The sequence below is a fragment of the Electrona antarctica genome (genome assembly GCF_951216825.1).
Source record: "Electrona antarctica genome assembly, chromosome: 6".
Classification (NCBI taxonomy): domain Eukaryota; kingdom Metazoa; phylum Chordata; class Actinopteri; order Myctophiformes; family Myctophidae; genus Electrona; species Electrona antarctica.
The window spans coordinates 18,643,538-18,662,504 of record NC_136811.1 but is presented as its reverse complement, the minus strand read 5'-3'; the positions used below and the strand labels follow the sequence as shown (position 1 = coordinate 18,662,504).

Sequence of the window (18,967 nt, the reverse complement as noted above, 5' to 3'; positions counted from 1 at the left end):
CACTAACTAAACGCCAGGTGCCGGGCCAAGGTTAATAATAGAAGAAACTAGAAAAAGTGCCCTTCTGGGCACAGGTCTCCACCAGGAGGATAGGACTGTGTGAGATGTTTGGCAAAATGTTTAGGATTAATATAAACACGTTTTTGAGGCATTTTGTTCCAAAATGTGTTTTGCAAAAATCAACCTGTTGGTGGCGCTATAACAGGCCAATGTGAAAAGGGTGGGATATATTCCTCAGCCTAGTAAGAAAATGTGTGAAAGATTTCACGTAAATTGCATGCTGCGTTCATGATTTGAGGCTTTTGTTCAAAACGGGGCAATCTTGCAAACTGTGAAAGCCAATTATAGCCAATTAGGATGGAATATGAAATATCGGACAGATCCGACTTGAGCACATGACCATAGAGATAGTGTGTAACGATGTGTGAGATTTTTGGACAGAATCTGGATGAGTAATATCAAAAGATGTGTTTTACAAAAGTCGGCCTCCTGGTGGCGCTATAAAAGGCAGATGCAGAAAATGCAGGTCAAAGGTTTGTCCTTGGCCTCTAGGGAGTGTGCATGCAACGTATCACGCAGATCGGTGCAGTTTTAGGAAAAAATGTGAAAAGCTGCCTCATGGTGGCGCTATAACAGGCCGTTCTGGAAAATGTGGGGCAGAGGTTCATCGTTGGCATCCAGGGAGTGTGTGTGCAAAGTTTGGCATTGATCGGGCCAACGGTGCCGGAGATTAGCTGATAACGGACGGACGGAAGGACACACACACACACACGGACGGAGTGCAAAACATACTCTCTCCCCATGCCTTCGGCCTGGTGGAGACAAAAAGATAAGGTCCGCACACTGAAGTGAGTGGAAGCATAAAAGATTTATTAAGGTTCCTAACTTCCTACACCATAGTGGACATGACGTTTCGAGCCTCATGGCTCTTCATCAGACGATGTGCGGACTTTACTATACTATAACAATGTTGACAACAACAATATTGTTACTGAATGTATTTTCCTCAAGCTGTCCTTGCTCCGCAGCAGTGCAAGTGTCATCTCAGTATTGATTATTATTATAACTTCACAGCAGATGACGGGGACATTCGACTGGTAAATGGAGGGAGCTTCTGCTCTGGCAGAGTGGAGATCTACTTCCATGGACAGTGGGGGACAGTGTGTGATGATTCTTGGGGCATGAGTGACGCCACGGTGGTGTGCAGACAGTTAGGATGTGGCGAGGCACAGTCAGCAGTTTTGCAGCACATCGGAACATCACGTTTTGGACCAGGCAGTGGGACCATCTGGTTGGATGATGTCGGCTGCACAGGCAGCGAATCAAAGCTTGCACAGTGCTCATATCCAGGTGTGGGAATACACAACTGTGCTCACATTGAAGATGCTGGTGTTGTCTGTGATGAAGGTAAATATGAATATATACTGTACTGTAGTTTGAGCTGTTGTGGTCCTATGGCCTATAGTGGGCAAAAACAAACAAACACACACATTTACCTGTAATTGCATTTACAATATTGAAATAATTTGAAGTACATTGTAAATCATTGTATACTTAGAAACGTATAGCAAATAAATACAATAGAGCACACACATCCACTAACTAAACGCCAGGTGCCGGGCCGAGGTTAATAATAGAAGACAAAAGATAAGGTCCGCACACTGAAGTGAGTGGAAGCATAAAAGATTTATTAAGGTTCCTAACTTCCTACACCATAGTGGACATGACGTTTCGAGCCTCATGGCTCTTCATCAGACGATGTGCGGACCTTACTATACTATAACAAAACATACTGTGTACACTAACCACTTCAACATACATTTTGGCCATTTGAAAATAGTACAGTAGGCAATCATTTGGTGAAAATAGCAGCTTGACTATATGTTCGCTACATGATGTAGTATATAGGGTTTAAGTGTTATTATTATTTTATCTAATCTAAATGTATGATATATGAACGTGTAGGCCTACTTTAAAATTGCATACCTTTCAAGTTGTTGTTATTGGCCTTTTTTATTTTAGTGTTTCACACTAAAAGACACTGTAAAGGTAGCATTTTTGTGGCTATTAATCAATATGTTTTTTTTGGCATTGTACAGTGGCTTAATGCCCTTTCAGTATATTATTACACATCATATTGTAATTATACTTTTTTTGTTTTGTTTTTAAGTTTATATTTTGCCCCTCTTTACGGTAGAGACTATACCACCTACAACTACCAGGCCCCACACACACACACACACACACACACACACACACACACACACACACACACACACACACACACACACACACACACACACACACACACACACACACACACACACACACACACACACACACACACACACACACACACACACACACACACACACACACACACACACACACACACACACACACACACACACACTGTTTTGGGCAAGTTTTATTTGTTATTTGGTGGAGGCGCAACCCAGACAGAGGTCTCCAAAATCATACAAATCCACTTGTCTGTTTCATTTAGCTGTGAATACCTCAAGCTCTACCAATAGGACCAGCGTTTACACAACACTCAGTGAAGGTAATCATTAATGTATACTGGCCCTCTAGTGTCTACACAGACATACAGTACAGTAGAGATATCTGCTAATTGCTAAATTGTTCTATTTTTGTCATCATACAGTCTCTTTCGTTCATATTTCAGTCATTCACATACTATAATTATAATGGTTTGTTTGGTAGCGTTGAAGGCCTGAGTGTTGTTTTCCACTGTACACTGCAGCACCTGCAACGACTGCAGCACCTACGACTACCTGGGACTACCCTACATCCAACTTGACTGACTATGACCCTGACTATGGCTACTTCATCAACCTCCCTCTAACCACTACAACAACCAAACCAACAACGAACACAATACTCGATGAAGGTAAACATGAATATATATCGCATTATGAACCCCTATGTTCTTCCTGAGAATGTTTTATCTACTATATTGGTTACTATCGTTTACAAAATATTGCATACCGTATTTGTTTGTGTATTAAAAGCAATTAGCTTAATTAATTAAAACAATAATGAATTGATTAACAAAAAGTTGACATTAGTATTTTTACAGAATGTATTTTCCTCAAGCTGTCCTTGCTCCATAGCAGTGAAAGTGTCATCACAGAATTGTTTATTATAACTTCACAGTACACGACGGGGACATTCGACTGGTAAATGGAGGGAACAGCTGCTCCGGCAGAGTGGAGGTCTACTTCCGTGGACAGTGGGGGACAGTGTGTGATGATTTCTGGGACAGGAATAATGCCAAGGTGGTGTGTAGACAGTTAGGATGTGGCAGGGCACTGTCAGCACCAACACGTTTTGGACCAGGCAGTGGTCCCATCTGGTTGGATAATGTCGGCTGCACAGGCAGTGAATCAACGCTTGCACAGTGCTCATATTCAGGTGTGGGAATACACAACTGTGGTCACCGTGAAGATGCTGGTGTTGTCTGTGATGAAGGTAAACATGAATATATGTTGTACTGTACTTTGAGCTGTTGTGGCCCTATGGCCTATAGTGGGCAAAAACAAACAAAACCAAAATTACCAAACCAAAATTAAGTAAATACATTTACCGGTAATTGCATTTACAATATTGAAATTGTACATTGTAAATAATGTATACTTACTGTAGAAATATAGGCCTACACTCAGTGGTGAAAATGTAACTAAGTACAAATGTAACTAAGTACTGTACTTAAGTACAATTTTGAGTTATTTGTACATTACCAATACTTTTACTTCTACTCCACTACATCTCAGATCCAAATATTGTACTTTTACTCCACTACATTTATTTGAACACTTTAGTTACTAGTTACTTTGTAGATTTTGATTACTATAACAAAACATACTCCACACTAACCTCTTCAACATACATTTCGGCCATTTGAAAATAGCCGATCTACAAGCCCACAATGCGATGCATTGTGAGCTTGTAGATCTGCTAATTTTAAAATATTTTTAACAGTTGAAATGTTGAAATGGGACATTCTGCATAATGAGTATACTTTCTACTTTTGGTACTTTAAGAACATTTTGATACCAATACTTTTGTACTTTTACACAAGTAAGTTTGGAATTCCGTACTTTTACGTAAATAATTTGAGTATGTTTTCCACCACTAGCTACACTATTAGTTTTAATTAAACACATGAACTCTAATCTAGTGTTCCATTCGGCAAAAAATACAGTAGACAATTATTGGGTGAATATCAAATTGGCTATGTTTGCTACATGATGTAGTTGTAGTATATAGGGTTTAAGTGTTTATTATTATTACTACACTGCAGCACCTGCAACGACAGCACCTAGGGCCATGACCCATGACTATGACTACTCCATCAACCTCCCTCTAATCAACACTACAACAACCAAACCAACAACGAACACAACACTCGATGAAGGTAAACATGTTCTGTGTTCTTACTGAGAATGTTTTATTTATCTAGTATATTCTATATATCTATATATACACATGAATATATGTTGTACTGTACTTTGAGCTGTTGTGGTCCTATGGCCTATAGTGGGCAAAAACAAACAAACATACATTTATCGGTAATTGCATTTTACAATATTGAAATCATTTGAAGTACATTGTAAATAATGTAAACTTAGAAATGTAGGCCTACACTCAGTGGTACATTTACTTAAATACTGTACTTGAGTACAATTTTGAGTTATTTGTACATTACCAATACTTTTACTTCTACTCCACTACATCTCAGATCCACTACATTTATTTGAAAATCCCAAGTTCATCATATTGATTGATTGATTGATTGATTGAAGTATTTATTAACAGTTTGCAGAATCACAGTACATTTCAAGCACAACTCAATACAAAAACTGTTAACTGTGAGTGGACGACACCATAAAGCATTACGCTTGTTTACAAGAGGGTCCACCGTTTTCAATTCATCATAACATTTAGAGACATACAATTACACACTATATAGCCAAAAACAGGAAATCATCATAAAGGATAAAAAAATGGGAAAAAACATATACAGTGAGGGGAAAAGGTGTGTGTGGGGGATTCAGATTTTACGGGGGATAGTTTCGAATTGCAGCCGTCTGTAGGTGCCCTTTGAGAGCGGTTTTGAAGGAGTTCAGGGATTCACATGTCTTTTTTTAAGATATTTTTTTTGCGGCTTACGCCTTTTATTGGTTTTTGAAGGGACAGACAGTAAGCTGACAGGAAATGGGAGAGAGATGGGGGAAGACATGCAGTAAAGGCCGTGTCGGGCTCGGGAGTCGAACCCGCGGCACACTGCGACTGGATTACCAGTCGGGTGGCCAGACGGTTACGCCACCGCCTGGGCGATTCACATGTCTTAATGACAGTTGGTAGGGCGTTCCACATTTTTGTGGCATAGGAGCGAAATTAATTTAGTCCCTTGTTTGTGCCGAATCTGGGTTGCACATGGTTTGTTGAACTGCCTCTGGTGTTGTGGGTGTAGACTTCATTGACATTAAGGAAATATTTAGGTACATGGGTATCTTGGTGGTGTATAGAATTGTGTGGACCATACCCATTGCAAGATGCTGTACTCTGTCGTCAACCCTAAGCCATTCCAGCCTGTCAATGTGTAGCCTAACCAGTTTTGGGAAGTCTGGAGCCTTGTTTTAAGGGCCTTGTGGTATATACCAAGAGGTGCATGCATAGTCGAAGAAACCTTGTACAAGGGCTCCTGTTAGGCTCTTCAATGTGTTTTTGTTGACCAGTGAGGAGATCCTGTATAGGAATCTTGTTCTTTGGTTGACATTTTTGATTATGTTGGTGGCCATTTTATCACCGGAAAGATTTGCCTCCAGGATGGAACCTAGGTATAGGTAATTTCATCTTTTCGTTTGATTATTGGGGGGGACAGTTCAACTCCACCATCTGTTCTGTTCCCTCCAGGTAGGATTGCATCCAGCTCACTCAAAACCAATTGCTTTTAGCTTGTTAACCAGTATGGAGTTGTTCACGGGGTCAAAAGCCTTTTGGAGGTCCAGCATGACCATGCCGCAGTATTTGCCAGCATCCACCTCGTGTTTGATGTGGTCACCCAAATAGAGGAGGCATGTGTCAGTGGAGTGGGATGTTCTGAAGCCGGATTGAAATTCGTACATTCATTTGTTTTGTGGCAAGATACTTTTCAACCTGTTCATAGACAATTTTTTCCATCACTTTCGAGATGGAGCTAAGAATAGAAATAGGGCGGTAGTTGCCGTGGTCTAATTAGCTCCCTTTCTTGTGCAGGGGGGTTACTTTGGCCAGTTTGAAATCTTGGGGTTTGATGGAGAGGTGTATTATGTGGGTGATGATTGGAGCTATATAGAGATGGCCGAGTCTCTGAGAAATTTGGAGGGAATATTGTCATGGCCATTGGCCTTGTGGGGTTGAAGGGCACTCAGTTTTTTAAGCACCTCCTCCCTTGTTACCATTGCTAGTGTGTCTGAAGAGTGCAAACTGACTGTGAAAAGTGGAGTGGTTAAGTAATCAATTTGCAGGTGTGGGGTTGCCATGGCAATCAATTAGCTGAGGCAGAGGCTGGAAATTGCACAGATGAGGGGACTTTGGCTCATTAAGCCCACTGGCAGAGCCTGACCAGAGCCTTTTGTGGTGGTTCTGGAGAACCGTGGGTCCGACCGACTCGATACCGGGCACTGCACTCCCTGTGGGGGTGTGGAGCGTGTGTGTCAGTGGGGCAAACGGTTCTCGAGTTACGTGCATTACAACCGTACGCACACACGCACACATACAGAGACGTGGCGCATTTATAGTAGGATAAAGTTTCTTTTTGTGGATTTGGTCATGGTAGTTACAATATTTCTTGTTTCGTTGGGTTTTTAGGATGCCCAGTTGGGTTTGGAGATTGCTGTCGAAGCGCTTGGCTAGCTTGGACATGCATTTTAGAAGTTCAGAGCATTCTTTTGTCCCTGGCTTTCATACTGTAATTATACATTCTATTCATATTTGTGGGGTACCGCTTAAGGCCTTTTTTTTGTTTTTTACTACAGTAGCAACTACAACACCTACAACTTCATGGCCTACTACTACTACAACACCTGATGAAGGTAAAAACTAGGTCGTCTACATTTCATGTGCTTTCATTAGTCAGGTTTCACCTGACAAAAATACAAGACATGACCCGCTGTGTAGTGAAAAGGTTTTAATTTAATTAAGTATGTTGTAAATATACTTTAAATGTACCACATTTACATTACAACAGATTAATTTCAAGGTTTCCTCACATTTACAATTAATTGTAATATACAGTAGGAATAGAAATATTTATAATATTTGCCACTGTGCGAGTCAGTCAGGGCAGAGCGTAGGATCAATATTTATTTATTTATTTTGCTCTTGCTGCCCTTGCTGTTTTATGTCTTTGACCCTTTACCTTCCTACTGTATGTTTCTCCTCTTTAATCCATCACACTCCAGCTTCTGACCTCATTTGTGGTCAGAGTCAAATCCAAATTGGCCTGAATCTATTTATCCTGCAATCCTCTGGTCTGAATGGATCCTCTGGCCACCTGGCCGACCCACAGTGCTCATCCTTCACAGAGCATAATGGAGCAGTGTGGTACCAAGTGGAACGTCAGGCTGACACCTGTGGGAACATATTGACGGTGAGGATTTGTCTGATAGTTCAGTAGTTCAAACTACTGTATACCATGATGTTGTTGGCCGCAACACATTGAATCTAAACTCATTTTGTGTTTGGTCGTCAAAGAGTATGAACAGGAGTCAAACACAATGCATGCATTGTGTTTTAGTCCTACTAGCAGCAAGGTTGTAATGATATAGTGAAACAGTCATATAGCCTAACTGGAACTCTATTTGCAGCTGTTGGAGTCATGCACCTCCTTCTGGCTTTTTGATAGAATGCAGATACTAGCACACACTTCAGCATTGGTACTGTGTGAATGACCCCACAACCTCGTACTTCTAAATGTTAACATTGCACACAAGGTAGTATCTTGTCATCTAATAAGCAGACAAATCAGGAGAAACCCTACTGATGTTGGTGTAAGTTTCTCTAGCGCCACCCTTAGTCCAAACATGTTCACAGAATATAATTTAAATATCAAATAGTTATACGATATCTCAAGAACTGCTACCTTACGGTATTAATACTATGGCAGGGGTTTTTATGACACCCAGGTCCGGGGACCACCAGTGGTCCTTGAGGTGGTTCCAGTTGGTAACCAAATGATTTTTCACTCTCAAGTAGTTCAATTATTATAAAACATCTGCATTACTTAATTTACAAGAAGTCTATACAATTAGAACATGTAGAAGAATTGTTATTTTGATTAACGTTTGCCTGTAATCTTTCCTAATCATTACAGCATGAAATTGTGGACAAAATCGTATCCAACAATAACAAAAATTCTTTAGTTTTGGGTCCGCAAGGCTAAATGTCATGGTGGTCCGTGGCTCAAATGCCAAATAAATAATGGGCCTTGATATGGAAAGGGTTGAAACCCACTGTACTATGGGATAGTGTGGCTTTTAGATTCTTAGACATAAATATTATTTTATTTCCATCTGATGTACAGTATGACTACTGATATATAAACTGTTTAATGATGTGGTGGATACGGAAAATGTGTTTCCAGCTGACTAGATGATTCACTGGACTGACCATTCATTTAACCTCTGTCTTTCAGACCAACAACACCCATGCCATCTACTCCAACAGTTTATTTATCTATCCTGCAAATGATGTCTCGCAAACTGTGAGGTTTCCCTTCTCCTGCGTCTATCCTCTGGCCACAGAGACCAGCCTAAAAATCAAACGAAACCTTCTGTAAGTAACCTATGTTCAAAGTGTCTTGTGATAGAGTGAACCTTTAACTTTACTGTATATTAAATACAGTAAAGTTAAATGTTTCATGACATTCATTTTCATTTATTTTTCGTTTTTCTTTTAGGTTTTATAACCTCAATTACACCCACACAACCTGAACTTTGAACATTCAGTGGATTTTCTGTGGTCTGGAGATTTCTCTGTGTGTTCTGAAGCTTGTCATAGGCCTATAGGATTTGTGGATTTATTTCTTACATAACAGTCCACAGGAAAATCAGAGCACTTGTTTGAGCCAGAAAACCCCTCAGAAATTCTACTGAAAACTTTATTTTATGTCACGAATGTCACCGCACACTACATTGCACAAAAATGGAATCCACAGTACAGTACAGTACAGTACAGTACAGTACAGTACAGTACAGTACAGTACAGTACAGTACAGTACAGTACAGTACAGTACAGTACAGTACAGTACAGTACAGTACAGTACAGTACCCACCTAAACATTTGCCGACTCAAGCGTACTTGAGCCACGTGAGACAACACTGAGCAAGCCAAAGCGAGCGAGTTGCCGTGCTCGAGCCGACTCAGTGCTGTTTGAGTTGCGACCTGATAAGCACAGAATATTAAATCATGTTCTGGCATGAGCGTTTGTCCTGACTGCCACTCAAAGTGGCTACTCGCTCACAATGCGTCCTTGTATAAGTGCACTGGCCAGGCCCGGTGCCACGAGGGGTCAAAAGGGGTACTTGACCCCTCAGCCCTGTTTTTTTTTGTACTTGTGTTCTCCCCTGCTGATTTTGGTAAATGGCAATAATAGCACAGTAAACATGATAATAATCTAATATGATGTGTGTAGTTCTTTTTAGATCTATCCTCTTAATTTTTATGTCAAAGTGCACCAGATTGAAGCATTTTCATCGCAAATTTAAAAAAATGTCGAGGGGGGCAAGCCCCCACGGACCACCCCTGACAGGGCAGCGCTACCATTCCCTCACTATTTTCTGAAGCCTATAGCTATGGCCCTGGTGGGGGCCCACAGAAAATAGTCTTGCATAGGACCACCTGAGTCCTAGAACTGGCACTGCCTCTTTCTTTTAACAATGCAATATGTAATAATAATTTGACCCCTCTAAAATCTCAATTGACCCCTCAGTCATTTCATCCTGCAGCCGGCTCTGGCACTGGCAATCCATGTAGTAGGGTTTCAAATGACACTGCTGTACCAATGCCCCCAGAACCACGTTGGAACAGTGAAGCTTCCACCACCGGGTGGTCAAATCTGGGATTGCAAGACATTTAAAATGCGGTAGTTTTCTTTATATTGTGTGACGACCCTCTCCTACCCTGCCTAACTGGCTGATTGGCAGGGTGGAGTTGGATCGTCAGTGAGATTGGACCACACCTGAGTCTGGTGTGTCCCACGCCTATATAAGTGTCCATCTGCCTTCACTCCTGAGTCTTTTCTCCTCTCTACTGGTTTGTTTGTTTGCCTTGGTTTACACCTTACAACATTCCCACACATGCATTGCTTACACACTGATGATCATTCATATTTACTGACATCTTATACTTGTGATTTAGTTAGTTAACCTTTAAATAAATATATTTCTATACACTTTTAACTGTGCCTGTGTCTCCCTTTTGTTGCAATCATGAGTCAGATTGTAACATGGGGGCTCGCGTCTAAGTTGGTAGGACAAAATTGATTCCTAGAATGTTTGAAAATGGTTGGTTGGTTGTTAGCACTTTGGTTTGGTCATCTTTCAGTCCAGGAATTTGGGCCTTGCAGGGGTAGTGTTCTCCAGTGGTGAGTACCAGTACTACCTGTTAAGTGCTAAAATAATGGGAGATACAGATGCAGTTTAGACATATTCAGTGTGTAACTGGTTTGGTTATTGGTTGATATTCTAATTTTGAGAAAATGAGTTTCTAGTTTCATGAAGAGGGAGGGGTGATATTGATACGTGCTTCTCTCCCTGGTGGTGCAAGGAAGTGTGGAGCCTTTCCCTGATAGGTTAAAGAAATGGGGCCTCGATAGGGGGACTCATTTGTTTATTATTTTTGCTAAACTATTTGTTATTTTTGTGTGTCTTCCGTGCGGCCCTGGGGGCACATCCATGGCTTTGAGAGGGTTGCCATTTCATGGTTGCCCAATCTACCCATCGGGCTCAAGTGCATAAATACCTCCCGCCAGTAGGACACATGAAGACTAGGGTGAGTTATCTAGGTGGGGGAAAGCTCTGTCTCTGTCTTTGAGTCTTTATCCTTGTATCCACCAGGGAGGGAACATTTTGCAATGGTTGCTACAGTACTTGTATGGGGAGGAAGATTTGCCTATGGTGAATTAAGAACCTAAACTTCCCTTTGTTTTATCTTGTTTGTTGCATTGGCTCAAGTAGTTTGGACAGGTAAATTGAGTTGTTCTGAAATTATTGTTGGTGTGGAGGACATGTAGGGCTCTCAGGAGTTGAGGATTTGTGAGGGAGTATCATAGAACATGTCAAATGGTCAAAGACTTAATACATGGTAGGCTACCGAGGTGCAGTTCATTGGGCTCACATTTGGATTTCAGTGTCGTCTGAAGTCATTTGGGATTGGGTGCTTATGGTGTGGTGTTTGTCTCCTGGGCCTTGAGAGCAAGGAGGACACCTGTAATGCCTGAGGTCTGGTCTAGCGTCATAGTTGACGTTTTGGTGATGTCCATGTTCTGATTGTGTGGTCATCTTTACAATAGCCTGCAGCTTCCTCAGTTGCTCTGCCAATGACATCTTGTCTTTTTCGAGCTGTTGGACTTTCTTTTGTAGCTCCTGGTTGTGTGCTGTGCAGATGGAAACTCTGTTTTCCAGTCCATCAACATACACCTTCTTCTTCTTGCGGCTCTCCTGAGCAGATTGTTTGTTGCGGATTTTCCTTCTCACCCTCTTCAAGGTCCTTTCCTCGGCCTTTGTGAGAGGCATGTCAGAGGGAATGCTTGCTCCCTCTTTGGCCAGAAGCCGTTTCTCCTCTTCAGTGAGCACAAGCTCCTTGAATTGGAACTGTTCAGAGTTTTTGCTGTGCAGTTGATTGATTACAATCTGACTCATGTTGTAAGGTGTAAACCAAGGCAAACAAACAAACCAGTAGAGAGGCGAAAAGACTCAGGAGTGAAGGCAGATGGACACTTATATAGGCGTGGGACACACCAGACTCAGGTGTGGTCCAATCTCACTGACGATCCAACTCCACCCTGCCAATCAGCCAGTTAGGCAGGGTAGGAGAGGGTCGTCACACCCCCCCCCCCCCCCCGCATAAAACAGGGACCCTATGGTCACTGAAAAGCAACAAGATCAAACAAACCAAAATTTACCATTAGCTCAATTAAGAAGTTACTGCTGACTCCCCATCCAGCTCAACCACAACCTCAGCAACTCAGACCTAGTCGAGAAGCACTTTAAGAGAACAGGATTGACCCAGCTAGTATGGGAAGAACACCAGAGATATTTAACAGGTACTTTAGTTCTGACATGTATTGTGAAAGGACAATCTAAGGACAATGTGAGAGAGCTGACAAATTGTCTCAGAGTTCACAGGCCAAATCCCATGCCATCCTACAGAGAAACCAAACGGGTACCGTACCGTAGCCAACCAGTCTCCAAGCTTTCACTTTTGATTGATTGAAAATTTTATTAACAGTTTGCAGAATTACAGTACATTTCAAGCACAAACTCAATACAAAGGCTGTTAACTGTGAGTGGACGACCCAATTAAGCATTACACTTGTTTACAACAGGGTCCACCATGTTCAATTCATCAAAACATTTAGAGACGTACAAATAGACACTTCTATATAGACAAAGAACAGTACAGGAATTCATCATAATGGAGGTAAAAAGGGAAAAGAAACATATACAGTGAGGGGAAAAAAGGGGGGGCGGTGGGGGGGATTCAGATTACGGGGGCCAGTTTCGAATTGCAGCCATCCGTAGGTGCCCTTTGAGAGCGGTTTTGAAGGAGTCAAGGGATTCGCATGTCTTAATGACTGTTGGTAGGGCGTTCCGCATTTTGGTGGCATAGGAGCGAAAATAATTTAGTCCCTTGTTTGTGCCGAATCTGGGTTGAACATGATTCGTTGCACTCCCTCTGGTGTTGTGGGTGTGGACTTCGTTAACATTAAGGAAGTATCTACACAGGTACATGGGTATCTTGGTGGAGTATCGAATCTTGTGGACCAGACCCATTGCAAGATGCTGTACTCTGTCGCCGACCCTAAGCCATGCCAGTCTGTCAAAGTGGGCAGGGGTGAGGTGGGTTCGGGGGGTGAGGCCAAGTAGGAGCCTGACCAGTTTGTTTTGGGAGGTCTGGAGCCTAGCTTTAAGGGCCTTTGAGGTGCTGTGGTACCAGGAGGTGCATGCATAGTCAAAGAAGCCTTGTACAAGGGCTCCTGTTAAGGTCTTAAAGGTGTTTTTGTCGACCAGTGAGGAGATCCTGTAAAGGAATCTTGTTCTTTGGTTGACTTTTTTGATTACGTTGGTGGCCATTTTATCACCGGAAAGATTAGCCTCCAGGATGGAACCTAGGTAGGTAATTTCATCTTTACGTGTGATAACATTGTCACCCACTCTAACCAAGAAGCCATTTGCCTTGCTGAGATTACTATTAGATCCAAAGAGAATGGATTCAGTTTTTCCCAGGTGTAAAGATAGTTTGTTATCAGCGAGCCAGGTGCAGATTCTACCGAGTTCAGAGCTGAGGGCATTTTCAACCTGCAGTTTGTCCCTGTCCGAGACCAGCAGTGCCGAGTCATCTGCGAACAGGAACAAGTTGCAGTCACAAGCTGAAGTCATGTCGTTAACATATATTAGGAACAGTAGAGGCCCTAGTATGCTTCCTTGTGGAACGCCACAGCTCACTGGGAGGGGGGGGGACGGACAGTGTTCCGTTCACTTCCACCATCTGTGCTCTCCCCTCCAGGTAGGATTGCATCCAGCTCACTGATGTGCTATCGAAACCAATTGCTTTTAGCTTGTTAACCAGTATGGAGTGGTTCACTGTGTCAAAAGCCTTTTGGAGGTCCAGCATGACCATGCCGCAGTATTTGCCAGCGTCCACCTCTTGTTTGATGTGGTCGCTCAAATAGAGAAGGCATGTGTCAGTGGAGTGGGATGTTCTGAAGCCAGATTGGAACTCGTACAATAATTTATTAGTGGCAAGATACTTTTCAACCTGTTCATAGACTATTTTTTCCATCACTTTCGAGATGGAGCTTAGAATAGAAATAGGGCGGTAGTTGCCGGGGTCTAATTTACTCCCTTTCTTGTGCAGGGGGGTTACTTTGGCCAGTTTGAAATCTAGGGGGACCTGTCCCTGTTTGATGGAGAGGTTTACTATGTGGGTGATGATTGGCGCTATAGAGATGGCTGAGTCTCTGAGAAATTTGGAGGGAATATTGTCATGGCCAGTGGCCTTGTGGGGTTGGAGGGCACTCAGTTTCTTAAGTACCTCATCAGTTGTTACCATAACTAATTTAAAATCGTCTTTACAAACACCTAGGTTTCTGTAGAAGGTTTTAATGTGCTCTACACCAAAGAGCCCAGAGTGGGAGGACAGATTGTTAACCAGCGTTGTTGATATGTTTTTAAAGAAGATGTTCAAGTAGTTGGCCACATCAAGCTTGTCAGTGATGAGAGTGTTGTTCGCTTTAATGTTTATGTTTGAAAACCTGGTTTTCAGTTTCTGACTATAGCCTAATTGGTTGTTGAGTAGCTTCCAGAGCTCTCAAGGATTGTTTTTGTTTTCCTCAGCTTTATTATTAATGAAGTTACTTTTGGCGGATTTGATCATGGCAGTAACATTATTTCTTAGCCTGTTTCGTTGGGTTTTTAGGTTGTCCAGCTGAGCTTGGAGACCCCTGTTGAAGCGCTTGGCAAGCTTTGACTTGCATTTTAGAAATTCAGAGCATTTTTTGTCTCTGGCATTCGTTGCAGTCATTATGTCCGAATTCATCCATGGCTCCGAGCGGGTTTTGACCCTGATGGTTCTCAGAGGAGCCATGTAGTTCAGTACTGATGTAAATTTGGTTTTGAAGCCAAGCCAAGCTTCTTCGACAAGTGTGCTGTTAAGCTCATCGGACCAATCCAGACTCTCCAATTCTTGGTTAAAGGCCTCATATATATATCGGTAGCCAACCTGTAGGCCTATATGACGTTTCATGTCAGTCTTGTTTCATTAGCTGTTAAACACATTTGAGTCTGTCTTTCTATCTGATTAACAGGAAGAAATATGTGCACGTTTGGAGAAGTTGTATAGTAGGCTATATAGTAGGATATAGTAGGCTATATTGCAGAATAGTTAACAGTTAAGTGCCATTTTTTTCTGACAGGCTTGAAGCTGGCATGATAGGTGTGGGTTCCCCAGCCAGTGCCTCCATGTCCTTGTTCCAAAACTCCAACTACACAGAGCCTTACCCAGCAGGCCCAGTCACCCTGCCAGTGGGCTCTGCCCTGTATGTAGGAGTATCTGTAGGGGAAACAGATCCAAGGTTTGTGGTCGTTCTGGACGACTGCTACGCCACTCACTCCTCCAGCCCTGATGACGTCATGCGACACTTCTTCATTCAAAACAAGTAGGCATAGGTTTCATTCTTGTTTCATTCTTTATTTTTCTGATGGTTTGTGCCCAAAACAATCAATAAATGAAAGAGACAGTTGGGTAGAAGTTGGGTGGGAGCGGGGTATGGTTTTGTGTGGTAAACAACCAATATGAATAATATTATTTCAGTGTCTTTATAAAAATAAATGGAGAATGAGGGTTGAAATAGTGATGTGTCATCATGGGCCTACAACCTGACCCTTCTTTTCTCCAGGTGTGCTACCAACCGTCGTCAGGTGACAGTGGTTGAGAGCGGCTCTTCCCTCCAGGCTCGTTTCTCTGCCCTGCTCTTCCTGTTCGATGGAGACTACAGAGATATCTACCTTCACTGCAGCCTCCACCTGTGTGACCAGAGAGCCTCCTCATGTTCTCCTGTAAGTTTCACACTTTCTTTCCACACTCACACTAAAGTCAGTAGCAAACTGTGTGCTTCACTGCTTACTGCTATTCCTTCACCATTCACAGGTTTGCTCAGGGAGGCGGCGTCGCTCCGTTTCCACATCTGTACCGTTCAAACCCTTCACCATTGGACCAATCACCTGTGAGTATCAAGAACAACAATAAGAACTGAAGAATTGAAGTGCTGACATCTCAATAATGTTACAGTGGATTAGGCCTACATGTGTTTTGTGTTTCTGATTTTTCTCTTTGCTTTGGATCTTCAGGGGACAAGCTAGTGGTGTGAAGTGTACCAGCGGACATCTTCGGACTCCAATATATAAAATGTTCTACCTCTAATTCTCCAATATATAAAATGTTCTACCTAATTCAGTATTATTTATTTCTATCCTGTGAAAAAATTACTGAAAAATCAAAAATAACAATGAATTGACAATTTGATGAATTGTATTGGCAAATCTGTGTCTGCTTCTTCAATGTTTAAATCCCCAATTTCTTTTTTTTTTCTTTTTTCAACTTCCTCTCACATATCTGCTATAACTCCAAAGTTTGTAATTGCATGAATTCTGTTTGATATTGTGAAGAAAACAGACCATATAGCATACCATAACAGACCATAATTGCCAGCAGCTTGGCTCATGGGATATTGAGGAAGGCAGGCAGGCTACGGCATTGTTTCAAATGTGATCCTTATGTAGGCCTACTTTTGTCCATGGTGGTCACTGGTATTATACATTTGGTAATGTGCATCTTGACACTTATTATAGTGTCCTAATCCAATAGTCAGCTCAAATTAATCTATATCTAGAGAAAATTGTCAGTTGGACACCTCCACCTCCTTCCTATAACTGCACTATTAAATGCATATTACAGCGGGGTTCTCTTTAAATACATGATGCAATTGCAGTCCATGCGGCAGTGTTTCAAAATTATATTTTTTTTTAAAGAAGAGTAGAGTGTGTCATGTAGACTAATCTTTGTTTCTGAATGGAAAGGTATTTTTCATAACTCACAAGGATCTGAATCTCTACTGTACATCTTGAAATGATTCAAAATGACAACCAATTTTATCAAGAAACATTTTAGATTATCTCGGTTCAAATTATTGGACACGTTAACTCTCTTGCTTGATTGATTGAATAGTTTATTAGACAGAAATGTAAATCAGCAGCAGAGAACTGAAACTGAACTGAGAACACTTAGTCTAAAAGACAAAAAACAAAAAACCTCGTAGTCTTGTTTCAATTCAGGCCCTATGCATGACATGAAAAATAACAACACAATTCAATATCATCACAGAAAAAAACCCAATAAAACACTATATGGCATGGAAGAAAAGGAAAGGGGGGTGATCACCTGTTTAATGGAGAAGTGATCATTTCCTCTCCCTTGGGCCTGCTGAAAGGTGCATTCCACGCTTGGGTGGCAGTGCTGTAGTAGGTTTGTTTTATAGTGGGTGGTACCAGATTGTTGTTCTTGCTGTATAGTGCATATGTTAACTGCTGTAAAGTTCACATACTATTATGATTACTTGCTAGTATTATTGTCTCTGCCAGGCCCGATGATGGAAGGCTGGGCGGCGGAAGATCGGATACTATGTTTTCCCTCCTGTCTGTCTCTGGCTGATCAGTGTGAAACTTTGCACAGGCTGCACTACAGGTAGCCCAGTTGACCAAGAACCACCACCCGGGCCAAATGTTTCAAATCAACCTCATGTTGCCACTATAAAAACCTGCTTAATTTGACCTTTAACTCTTCAGTCGTCTCTCTAGGGCGAAAAAGTGGGTGCAAACTTGTCCATTCATTTATTTGTAATTGTTTTTAAATGTTTAATGGTAACAGGGCAGTGGTTCATTTTTAATCCATTGTCATTGTGCATGTTTACAGGTTTCCCAGCACATATCTAAAAGTAAATCAAATTAATAACATATGACACCACATAAGACATTATTTATTCACACATACATTCTCCTTTCACATCACTATAGGAAAATGGGATGTAATAAAATATAGAATATTCTACTTTCACTTGTATTTTCAGCATTGACCACATGCATATATTTCTTCTGCGCACACAATGCATTTTTACTTTTCTGCACGTACAGTATGTGTTTTCACTCTCATTTACATATATTTACTATTCCACACATATGTGTATCATATCCTCTGTATGAAGCCATGACATCATCCATCAGGCTGTCTTTAACCACCTAGTCTCGTGTTGCCAGACTGTTTTCAAATGCTTCCGTTTTGTCTTTACAGTCGTGCAAATCTATCCTAATATAAATAGAAACCATCTAAACATTGTTGCTTAGCAGAAATGGAAAAAATAAAAAAGCTCTAAAGATATTTTTAAATATACTTTTGTGAACTGAAATGACAAACAGATCCAGACTCTACAGGTATATAGCATTCGGAGATTGTAGAATAGTTGTCTGGCTACGCGAGACTATTAACCACTCAATCTGAGAACCCATCGGCAAAAAAATAAAGGAAAAACAGTGTCCTCTTTTCCTTTGAATTTGCGCAAGTCAACAGTCTGTATTGAGAGACTATTAACCACCTGCTTGTCTTTCTTCTCTCATCAGCAGGGGTCACCAACATGTCCGTACACGTACACGCATGGCACGACTTGTCTATGTCCGTGACCCATTTTTATTTTTAGCAGGAAATTATCAAAAACAGAGCAGGGCAGAAATTGACAAGTAAAGCTTATTGAAAAAGGTTTTCACCGTTGAGAGTGTGTTTCAAATCATAATCCGTGGAAACCCTTGATCCACAGCTGGGTGTCCACAATCACCACCAGATCTCCAGCTTAGACGTTTGCTCACCTCTGATCAAAGTTAGGGGCCTTATGAAACTTGTGACACTGCATTTCTTGTCATGCCCCGATCATTATCTAATGTTCTAATCAATCATCAGGTATGATACTTTTGACTGCACCACAACTATGCAAGGCATGCAGTTCTACCAGTTCTACCGTACCAAATCAAAACAATGTTTTTTGGTTTCATTCATTTCTACATGTTGTAACTGTAGTTGCCGAAGAAAGGAGAGTCAGACTCCATTTGCATGTATGGAAATGCGTTTTTATGTG

General features: G+C 41.5%; 1 protein-coding gene across 1 annotated transcript; it reads left to right on the top strand.

Moving 5' to 3' along the window:
* Positions 1-4,335: 4,335 nt before the first annotated feature.
* On the top strand, positions 4,336-18,202 carry LOC306925413 (uromodulin-like). Its single transcript, XM_079504224.1, has 8 exons — positions 4,336-4,438; positions 7,044-7,100; positions 7,470-7,657; positions 8,702-8,841; positions 15,203-15,445; positions 15,686-15,845; positions 15,937-16,012; positions 16,137-18,202. The coding sequence occupies exons 1-8, from the start codon at positions 4,351-4,353 to the stop codon at positions 16,154-16,156; spliced, it is 972 nt and encodes a 323-aa protein (XP_079360350.1). The 5' UTR covers positions 4,336-4,350; the 3' UTR covers positions 16,157-18,202.
* Positions 18,203-18,967: the final 765 nt, after the last annotated feature.

Excerpts from the sequence above, each read along its gene's own strand:
- LOC306925413 (XM_079504224.1), top strand. The coding sequence starts at position 4,351 with ATGACCCATGACTATGACTACTCCATCAACCTCCCTCTAATCAACACT. Across the intron at positions 7,658-8,701 it reads CCTGTGGGAACATATTGACG|ACCAACAACACCCATGCCAT; the intron begins GTGAGGATTTGT and ends TCTGTCTTTCAG. Across the intron at positions 8,842-15,202 it reads AAAATCAAACGAAACCTTCT|GCTTGAAGCTGGCATGATAG; the intron begins GTAAGTAACCTA and ends TTTTTCTGACAG.